General features: G+C 68.0%; 1 protein-coding gene across 1 annotated transcript; it reads left to right on the top strand.

The window, feature by feature from the left end:
• The first annotated feature begins 243 nt into the window (after positions 1-243).
• CBX6 (chromobox 6) lies at positions 244-8822 on the top strand. The gene is made up of 5 exons (XM_051845893.2): positions 244-436; positions 563-606; positions 714-779; positions 862-928; positions 4154-8822. The coding sequence occupies exons 1-5, from the start codon at positions 368-370 to the stop codon at positions 5093-5095; spliced, it is 1188 nt and encodes a 395-aa protein (XP_051701853.2). The 5' UTR covers positions 244-367; the 3' UTR covers positions 5096-8822.
• The last annotated feature ends 1492 nt before the right edge of the window (positions 8823-10314 follow it).

The following is a 10314-nucleotide window of genomic DNA, read 5'->3' as shown; positions in this document are numbered from 1 at the left end:
CACTCCCGGGCCCCGCCGCCCTCCTCCGGCGCGGAGAAGGCGTCAGCGACCCGGAGCCGCGAGGACAGTGCCGCGCCCGGCCCCGCGCCCGCCCCGCGCAAGCCGAACCCCCGCCCCGGGGCGAGGCCCCTTTAAGAGCCGCGCGCGCCCCCGCCCCACGAGCGCGCCGTCTCCCTAGCAACCGCCCCGGGGGAGGGGGAGGGCCCGGCCACGGCGCGCGGGCCGCGCAGGTCACGTGACGGCTGGCCGGGGGAGCGCGAGCGCGCGCCCGCCCGCCGGGGCCTGGGCGCTGCGGCGCGTGCGCGAGCGGTGCAGCACCGGCCGCGGGAGCGGGGAGTATTATGGGCTGTGGGTGCCGCTGAGCAAGATGGAGCTGTCTGCAGTGGGCGAGCGGGTCTTCGCGGCCGAATCCATCATCAAGCGGCGGATCCGAAAGGTGAGCCGCCGCCCGGGGCAGGCCGGCGGCCGCGCGCCCCGCACCCCGCGCCCCGCGCCCTGCCCGCCCCGCGCCCCGCGCCCTCCCCACCCCCATCGCCCCGTCCTGCTGTTTTCTGTTTTCCAGGGACGCATCGAGTACCTGGTGAAATGGAAGGGGTGGGCGATCAAGTGAGTGGCGCGGGCCGGGGCCGGGGCCGGGCGCGGGGAGGCCGCGGGGTGCGGGGCGCCCCCGCCTCGCCGGCGCTCACTGCGGTTTCGTGCGTGCGGCCGGGCAGGTACAGCACCTGGGAGCCCGAAGAGAACATCCTGGACTCGCGGCTCATCGCGGCCTTCGAGCAGAAGTGAGTGGGGGGCGCGGGGCGCGGGCGCGGGCGCGGGGCAGGCGCGGGGCGCGGCGTCACCTTCGGCGTCTCTCGGCCGCAGGGAGCGCGAGCGGGAGCTGTACGGGCCCAAGAAGAGGGGACCCAAGCCCAAAACTTTCCTGCTCAAGGTAAGCTGGCCCGGCCCCAGCAGCCCCCTCCCGGGCCTCAGCCCCGCGCGGCTCGGGGCCTGCAGGGGTGGACGGAGCCGAGGCCGCGCGGGCGCGCTCCCCCGAGGGGCCCGGGGACGTGGTGGTGGGGCGCACGCTGTGGAGCCCAGCGTGAGGAGTCTGAGGGCGGGGGCGCGCTCCGTGGAGCCCAGCGTACGGGGGTCTGAGGGCGGGGGCGCTCCGTGGAGCCCAGCATGCGGAGGGCCTTTTGGGGGGCGCGCTCCGTGGAGCCCAGCGTGCGAGGGTCCGAGGGCGGGGGCGCGCTCTGTGGGGGCCTTTCCGGGGGCGCCGCCGGCCCGAGGGCCCCGCTCCCCAGCCCGCGAGGCGCCTGCGGGCCTGCACCTGCCCGCCTGCAGCCCCGCACCAGGCCTGCCTCCCCTCCTGACTCGCAGGACCACTGCGGCCTGACCTCGGGTCGCTGCCCCGGGAGTTGGTCGTCTTGGCCTGGCCGCTGCCCCTGCGGCTCCGAGCCTCGGTTTCCCCCTACTCGGGGCCGTCGGGGTGGGGGGCTCCCAGGAGGACGGGCGTGCGGGTCGCTGGCCTCGCTGCGGAGGGGGGACCCGCAGAGACGGAGAGGGGGGCTGGGAAGGGAGGGCGGGCGAGCCGGGGTCTCCCCGCGGGGCCGCGACGCGCTGACCGCGTGGCCGCGGGCTGCAGAGGACGGGGAGGGCCCTGCAGAGAAGAGGCTCAAGACCGCAGACCCTCAGAGCCCAGCAGGGGGAAGGGGCCCGCTTCCACCCCGCACCCCCGAGGACCGTGCGTGCGCCGGGGTTGGATTCGGACCTGAAGCAGGAGTGAGAGACACGCTGGTTTGCCGAGAGCCCTGCTTCTGTGACCCGGCCCGCCACCGAGGGACACGCGCCTTGGGCGATCCGTGGGGCCACCCTAACCCTGATGCTGCTCGGTGCGGGGCGGGGCGGAGCAGCTGCGGGGCTGACGGGCCGAGTGACAGCCGCTCGGCGCAGCCGGCGCGCCCTCTAGCGGCGAACGCGGCAACGACCGTGAGAGCTGGTTCACGAAATGCCGTCCCTGAGCTGGCTGTGGGCCCCTCTCGTTGGATTCTCTCCACAACCGTGTGAGGGGGGGGAGTCTGGGCCCCATTTCACAGATGAAAAGATCAAGACCCAGACAGGGGAAGCGACGACCTGAGGCCCATCCTGTCGCCTTGCTTTAAGGAGCAGGTGTCAGGCTGGGGGTGGGGGGTGCGTGGGCACACAAACAGGAAGCTATGGGGGCTGCAGACTCGGAGGGGCAGATGGAATGCCTTGGGCGTGGTGGGGGCTCTTTGCCAGGGGCTGTGGAGAGCAGGGTGGGCGGAACCCATGGCTCCGTGCCTCCCCGGGGGGGGGGGGCAGTGTGGCAGAGCTGCCAGTGACACCCTCATGGCACCGGCTGCCAAGTGCCACCCTGAAGGGAACAGGATCCCACGACATCGGTCCCTGTGTCCCCAGTGTGGCGTGGAAATGGGCGGGGGGGCTTCTCTAGCCTCCCCAGTGTGCAGCTCCCAGAGCCCCAGAGCCAGGCCTGCCACCCAATGGCCATGCAGTCAGCTTTGATTCACCAGCAGATCCAGGGCCCGCGTTCAAGGAATTTTCAATCCGGGGAGGAAGGAGGAGGAGGAAGTAAGACGATCCCTTTTACCAACAACCTTTGGAGGCGACAGTAATACGCATTGCTCGTGGAAACGTGGGAGACGGGCAGAAGATGCTAGCTCCCGTGAGCCGAGTTCCGGCCCTGCCCACAGCAGGTGCTGGGTGCCCTGTGGTGGGTCAGGTTAGGAGGAGGGAGGGCCTGTTGTCACCCACACCCCAAGGCTGAGCTACTGCTGGACTCGCTCAGCGGTCAGTTGGCATGCGGGGGAGGTGCTAAACCCTGGGAGTCTGAGAAGTTGGGGATCCCCCAGGCCCCTGGGGACAGGCCTGTAGGAGGCTCTGTTCCCCTGCCTTTGAATGGGGAGGGGTTGGAGGGGCCCAGTGTCGGGGGGCAGAGGTAGCCGGCGGCCTTGGCCGTGTGTGCTGCCACCTTGTGGCCACAGGGATTTCTGGCTGCGCAGCTCCAGCCGGCCCCAGGTGGAGGTGGGCACCCCGTGGCACTCGGGGTGGGAGCTGGGAGGCAGCACTCAGAGCAAAGACGCCGTCACACGGTCAGCCAATGAGTGTGGCCAAATACAGGCTGACCTCTTCTGGAGAGGATTAAGTATGGGGAAATGGACAGACCTCAAAACGCAGAGTCCACTCCGCCGAGCCTCACCGGCCATCTGGGGGGCTGTGTCCTCCTCCTCTGTCCCTTGGGGGTCCCAGGACCTGTAACACAGATGCACACCCCCGCTGTGTCCCCAGCTCTCGCCACACCGGCCTGGCCCGCGGGGAGCTCCCGGCCGCGGGCTGTCAGCCTGCAGAGCCGTGTGGTATCAGCCCAGGGTTCTGCCTGCCCCGGGCTCTGCCATCACAGCCTCCCCGACAAGGGGGTCGGTGCCCCTATTGCCTGGCCCCCTGTGCACCCAGCGATGCACCAGAGACCCAGCCTCGTTAGTGCCTGGATGGAAGGCAGGGCTGGCTGAGCGGCACAGCTTCTGTCGCCCAGGGTGTGCTCCGATAAGGGCTGGGTGGAGCTGGAACCCAGGCCCTGCCCTGTGCCTTCAGGGAGAGGGAGCCGCTGCCTAGCTCAGTCTGGAGCTTGAAGGGCAGCTGGGCCCGGACAGTAGGGGGCGCCCGTCCCCGCCGGGAGACTTCCCCACCAGATCTGGGTTGGATTCCAGCCTGTTGTCATCCGTTCTCCCGAGCCAGGTCCTGGGCACACAGGATCACACCCAGGGGTGCTGGTGACGGGCGGTGGGGTCAGGAGGGAGGATCCGCCCGTCCTCGCTGGCACTGAGTGAGTGGCTGGCAGGGCGGCGCCAGGCTGGGCCGGGGTCCTTTGTGGAGAGGGCGTTGGGCCTTGGCTTTTTAGGTGTCCTGTTGACCCAGGCTGGCTGTGCCCCCAGTGCCCATGGCTGAGCCAGCCCAGGGTCTGGGCTTTGGCCCCAGGCAGGTAGCTTCGCCTCCCTGGACCTCTCCAAGCAGGGGGTTCCCGGGTACCGCTGACTCTCCCGTCCTTGCACGGAGGGGTGGCTGGCGCTGGGGGCCCCCAGGGGGCGGCGCGAAGCCCTGAGGTCCCACCCACCCACCGCCCCCGCTCTGCCCGCAGGCCCGGGCCCAGGCCGAGGCCCTCCGCATCAGTGACGTGCACTTCTCCGTCAAGCCGAGCGCCAGCGCGTCCACGCCCAAGCTGCACTCGAGCGCCGCCGTGCACCGACTCAAGAAGGACATCCGCCGCTGCCACCGCATGTCCCGCCGCCCCCTGCCGCGGCCGGACCCGCAGGGGGGCAGCCCCGGCCTGCGCCCGCCCATCTCGCCCTTCTCCGAGACCGTGCGCATCCTCAACCGCAAGGTAAAGCCCCGGGAGCCCAAGCGCAGCCGCGTCATCCTGAACCTGAAAGTGATTGACAAGGGCGCGGGCGGCGCGGGCGCGGGCCAGGGCGCGGGGGCGCTCGCCCGCCCCAAGGTGCCGTCCAGGAACCGCGTCATCGGGAAGAGCAAGAAGTTCAGCGAGAGCGTCCTGCGCACGCAGATCCGCCACATGAAGCTGGGCGCCTTGGCGCTCTACAAGCCCCCGGCCGCCCCGCTGGCGCCCCCGCCCGCCGCCGCCAGTGCCCCGGGCCCCGGGCTGCTCCTGGCCGCCCCCGCCGCCCCCTACGACGCCCGCAGCTCCACGCCTCAGTCCTCCTCCGACCCCGACGACGCGCCCCCCAAGCTGCTCCCCGAGACCCTCCCTGCGCCCGACTGGCGCCAGCCCGAGGTGCTCGACCTGTCCCTTCCTTCCGAGGCAGCGGCTGCCAGTAAGCGCGTGGCCCCTGATGCCACGGCAGCTGCCAGCCAGGCACTGCCCACAGCCTCCGAGCCGGAGGCCGGGGACTGGCGCCCCGAGATGTCCCCCTGCTCCAATGTCGTCGTCACCGATGTCACCAGCAACCTCCTGACGGTCACCATCAAGGAATTCTGCAACCCCGAGGATTTTGAGAAGGTGGCCGCGGGGGTGGGGGCCGCGGCCGCGGGGGGCGGCGGGGGCGGCAGCGGGGGGAGCAAGTGAGGGGGCTCCCCGGGAGGGGGGCTGTGGGGGGGCCCTCCTGCCTGAAGTCACTCTGGCTCCCACTGTCCCCGCCCTCAGACCTCGCTACCTGTGCTTTGCTTGTCTCCAGTGGCTCCGTGTTGACGCGGGGGTGATGGGGCTGGGAACTGGAGCCCCCCGAAGGCCAGGGGGTGGGCGCCGAAGGCCAGGGGGCAGGGCATGGGCACCCAGAAGCGCTCCCTCTTGGCACCGTCCCTGCCCACGCACAGCGGGGCCTGCTGGGCGGTCTCTGGGAAGCTGCAGGCCTGCGGGGCTCACCTGCCCCTTCCACACCCCGTCCCCGTGCCTCCCCGGCTCGCTCCCCGCCTCCGTGTACAGCATCTGATCTCGGTGCTAAGCCGGCAGCTGTGGGGCCCTTAGGAGACCCCCACCCCGGGTGGCCACGCTCCCTTCCCCTCCTGCCCATCTGGCAAAGCCACTAGAGGGGGGACAGGGGGGGAGGCAGACCCCTCCCTCCGCATCAACGGGGGCCTCTGAAGCTGGACCAGGGAGGGGGTCCAAGCTGCTGGCTTCTGGGTGAGGCCCGAGTAGAATCCTCAGCCCCCTCCCCAGGGCCGCCAGGGCACCCCAGCATCGAAGGCCCTGCAGTTCTTGACCAAAGGTGCCACGAGAACCTGCTGCGGCAGTGTGTGCCCCGGTGTGTTGTCCCGCGTGCTCGTGCAGGGGCCACGCGTACATGGGTGCTCGGCCCCTCCCTCGCCTCGGTAGGGCCTGGGGCCCTGGCTCCAGTCTGGCCATTGTGGGGCTGGCCCAGAGGTGCCCCCTGCCCCGCTCCTGGGGGTGGTCCGCCCGACCTGTGGGCCTCTGCTGCTCTGGGGGCTGAGCTGGACAGGGGAGACCCCCATCCCAAGGCTCCCGTTCCTCCCGGGTGTTTGGGGAGGACAGAAAGGGCCTGGAAGCCGTCCCCGAGGGTCTCCCGGCATCTCCGACCTGCTCCGTGTGCTTCTGACCGCTGAGGCTCTCAGCCCAGCCGGCTCGGCGCAGCGGGAGGCCTCGGCTGCCCTTGGCAGCTTCTGCTGCCGGGGAGCCGAGCCACGCATGCCAGCGCAGAGACCAAAGCCCCAGCTGCAGGGCGGGCGTCAGGAGGGGACTCGGTCTCCAGCTGGCCCCCTGGGCCACTGCCCAGGCTTCAGCTGGGCGTGGCCGGAGCCAGCAGCCCTTGGTACCTCTGCCCGGAGGGCAAAGGCAGGAGTGGGAGCCCAGCAGGTCGCAAGCACCTGTGGTCCCAGGAGGGGCGGACACTCTGTCCTGAAGCTTCCTTGGGGGGCTGCCCGCTGCCCCTGGCCCCAGGCTGTAGACCCTGTGCGGGGGCCCCTGGCAGGCAGGAGGGCCCCCTCCCCGTCCCGCCCTTTGTGTTGGCTCTGGCCGCCCAAGTGCCAATCGGCTTTTCCCCCAAATAAGGGCTGGAATTTCGCCTTGTCCCTGGAGGTGATTCCCCCACCCTCCCCAGCGCGTGACCGCCTGGGTGCCAGCTACAGGTGTTCCAGAGACCATAGCAATGTGTTTTCCGGAGAGTCCGTGTCATTCGTGACTTTTTTTGTAAAGAGTTGTGTTTTCAGAGGTGATTTTATGACAGGAAAGTGAAAGAATTAGTTTTGCAAAAAAAAAAAAGCAAAAAAAGAGGAAAAAAAAGAAATAGACAAAAATATTGTGGTATTCCTAGTGGGGCGGGGGGGAGGGGAGAAAGATATTTAAAGAAAAACTAGTAACGCAGCGATTGCACAGGTGAGGGGCAGGTGGGGAGCGGGGTGGGGGCCTGGGCCCGCCTGGGGGCTCTTAGTGTCGCAGGCCCCGCGGGCACACCTCGGGTAGGCCTGCCCGGCTGGCCCGGCCCCGACTGCCACCCCGAGCCTTGCTCAAAGGGAAGCCGCGCAGCTGGCCCCTGGGGAGGGAGTGGGGAGAGGAGCTGCAGGGGCAGGTTTCTCCAGGGAGGCCTGCTCCCTACCACCCTCCTCGCTCCCCACCACCCCAAAGACATCCCAAGCCGCCCTGGCCAGGAGGGCACGCAGCCTTGAGGGGGAAGAAGCTGTCGCAGGCGGTGACCACTCCGAAGGGACCTGCCGCCCTGCCCCCACCCACTTGCACAGGTCAGCCTCCCGGCCCCTCTCCAGCCTTGCTGCTTTTCCGTTTGCCTAGTTATCCAGCCGAAGTTGCAGTCTGGTTCGCTTTATTTTTGTACGTGACATGGTCCCCAAATCCCAGGCTCCTCCCGTGTCCAACACTGGGTGGGGCATCACTCAGCTCCGCTTAAGCGCACCCCCCTCCCCACCCACGTGGCATAGGAAACAGATGAGGTCCGGGGTCTGCCATTTGAAATGGAAGGTTGGGACCCTCGGTTTGCCCGTCTGTGAAATGGGTGTGTTGGGCAGCACCAGCTGTGGTCTCTTCTGTGTTCTCTCCCTGCAGAGGGGTCAAGGTCAAAATGAGCTTCATGTGCTCTGATGTGGGGACAGGTGAAGATCTGGTCCCCAGCTCTCAGCGCGTGGTGGGGGGAGCAAGGCTGCTCACCGGGGTGGGGTCAGGAGTGGGCTGGGCCAGCCGCCTTTGAGGATGGTGCGACCCTGCCCAGACCCTGGAGCCCGCAGGAGGCTGGGGGGCCGGCTTAGAGGAAGAGCCTTTTGTCCATGGGCTGCTGCCCGTCATTCTGACCTCTCTGGGAACCCGGAAGGATAGGCTCCGTTTCCCGCTTTTCTGTGTGTGGTTTTATTGTTTTGTTTTTGCACTTCGCCCACGCTGGACAGCGCAGGCCCAGCGGGTCAGTGTGGCCTTGGGGCTCCCGTGCGCCAGCCCAAGGCGGCCTCTGGGGGGCGCGCGTGCGGCTCGAGGAATCACTTTTTCAGAGAGGAGAGGACGGTGTTTTTTAAAGTTTTAGTTCTGTCTCCCTCCGCATCTCCTCTCAGATTCGGGAAGCCCAGAGCTAGGGCCTCAAACTCCGGGCAAGGGTCTCTCCGGCCCCCTGTCCTGCCCACAGCATCTGCAGACGAGGGTGGGGACCCGGCTGGGCGGGGGCCAAGGACCCCACCTCCGAGGCCTGTGGGCCTCTCACCCCAGCCTTGAAGGAGTAAGCACTCCGCCAGCACTGGGAGCGCCACTGTGTGCCGAGCATCAGCTAGGGGTGGGAGGGGGCCGGGGGCCTGGCGGGGCCGCACTGGCCCGAGGCCAATGCGGGAGCTAAGAGTTCCGGTGCCCCGGCCATGCAGGTGGTCAGAGTGGAGGCAGAGACTTCTTTTTGTTGGTTTTAATTTAAAAACACAAAGGCCTAAAGGAATATGTATCTTATGTTTTTTTTTAATTTTTGAAAAGCTCATTTAATGAACTGTGCACGGATGGATTCTATATATATAAAGTATACATATATAGCTCTATATTGGGGGAGGGGCACTGTCTTTCTCTCTCTCTCTCTCTCTCTCTCTCTCTCAGCCATCCAGCCCCTGGCCGCCTCCACGTTGCTTCTGTTGGTGCCAGGTGGGAGTGGGGCAGGGCTGGCGGGAACAGAGCAGGGTGCGGTCCCCCCTCCCACCCCCTGCGTCCTGCTGGGGGCTCTGGCCGTTGCTGGGCCGGGGGAGGGTAGGTCGTGCCGATTTCTGTCTTGTACGTTTTGTTCTGCTGCTCTTCAGTATTGTATCCATGCCAGGAAAGGGGGGACTTCCTTTACCCCCCCAAATAAATTGTCACATTCCGGAACCGAGGGCCAGCCCTGGCAAGGGGTGTGTCTGTCATTTCTGTTGCAGCCCCTCCCGCATGCCCTGGGGGGTGGGGCCGGCCTGGGGTCAAGCCTGCGGGAGCAGAGCTGAAGGCCAGGGGCTTCCCACCCATCGTGGGACACACTTGCTCAGACTGGGGCCTGTCACAGCTGATGTCTGGGTGCTGGGGGCCACCTCTCCACGGGAGTGGACCCCAAAAGCAGCCACCCCATGCTTTCCCAGGGGCCTGTCTCCCTGCTGCTTGCTCTCTGGACACCCCCAGCCCCCCTTTTGCCCGTCTCCTCCTGACCCGCACATGGTGAGGTGCGCTGCCCAGGGCCTGGCTCCCCTCTGCAAGGGCAGCTCCCACACCTGGCCCCGGCCCTGCTGGGCGCTGGGCACCTGCTCCCTGCCCTCAGCGTGGCCCTTGGCATTCAGCGGGCCCTTGGGCCTCTCTGTCAGTGAGCTCAGACCTCGCCCTCCTCCTGCGGGACTGGGAGGCAGAGCTGGGACCCCAGCTGACCCCGCACTGCCAGTGGCCCCGGCTGCGAGCGTGTCCCTGCCTGGAGCGCTGAAGGTGGACCGGCGGGGGAGCAGGGGCCGTGGCCGGAGCACCGACTGCAGGGGGAGCTGCCCAGACGGGCTGCAGTCCCCCAGGCCCCTGCTCCAGGTTCTGCTCCCTGAATTGCATGTTCAGTGCTCCGGGTTTTGAACACCTGCGGAGTGCTGGAGGGCCCTCCCCAGTGCCCAGGGAGCCCCTGTTGAGAGCAGGTCTCCTGGGGCAGAAGCAGCCAGACAGGGAAGTGCCTGAGGAGCACGGGGCTCCAGTCCCGGCCCCAAACCCTGGGCGCACGGAGGCCCCGCGGGTGCTTCCTGGGATGCGTCACCTCTGTCACACTGTCACTGAGCAGCTGGGTCTGCTGGTGACCCAGGCAGCATCTCAGGAATCAGAGGGTTTGTGCCAAGGACAGGAAAGGGTGGGGCAGTGGCCCAGAGCACAAAGACCCCTTCTGAGGTGGCCTGGGGGCCGTGCACAGGTCCTCTGCTGGGCGGGGCCGGCCTGGCCCCCGGCCCTCACCTCACCCCACTCCTGGGCCTCCCAGATTGGGGAGTCAGTGAGGGGCTGGGGGTAAGGGCGGGATGGGGCGAGAACGTCTAGTTCTGCCAAGTTACTCGGTCGTTTTGTGAAAAGCTGAAGATTCCCTGGCTTTTCCATCCTTGCCAGGCCGTGTCTGGGAGAAGAGGGGGTCAGAGGTCAGAGGGCCTGCCAGACGGGCATGGGGCGCAGCGGGGCAGGCCGCCACCTGGGACTCCGCTTCCAGTCCAGCTCCCTGCCAATGTACCTGGGAAGGCAGTGGATGGTGTCCCGAGTGCCTGGGGCCCTGCACCCACGTGGGAGGCTGGATGTTGTTCCTGGCTCCTGGCTGCAGCCTGGCCCAGCCCTGGCCCTGGCTAACGCAACCATTTGGGAAGTGAACCAGCAGATGGGAGATCCTT

This window comes from Oryctolagus cuniculus, chromosome 11 (genome assembly GCF_964237555.1).
Source record: "Oryctolagus cuniculus chromosome 11, mOryCun1.1, whole genome shotgun sequence".
NCBI lineage: Eukaryota > Metazoa > Chordata > Mammalia > Lagomorpha > Leporidae > Oryctolagus > Oryctolagus cuniculus.
Note: the sequence above shows the minus strand (reverse complement) of the source record. Positions and strands in the feature narration are given on the sequence as shown.

What these genes read in the sequence shown, in the direction of transcription:
- CBX6 (XM_051845893.2), top strand. Translation starts at nt 368, where the DNA reads ATGGAGCTGTCTGCAGTGGGCGAGCGGGTCTTCGCGGCCGAATCCATC. An exon ending in TCAAGCGGCGGATCCGAAAG is followed by an intron (nt 437 to 562) that starts GTGAGCCGCCGC and finishes TCTGTTTTCCAG; the next exon opens with GGACGCATCGAGTACCTGGT. An exon ending in CCAAAACTTTCCTGCTCAAG is followed by an intron (nt 929 to 4,153) that starts GTAAGCTGGCCC and finishes CTCTGCCCGCAG; the next exon opens with GCCCGGGCCCAGGCCGAGGC.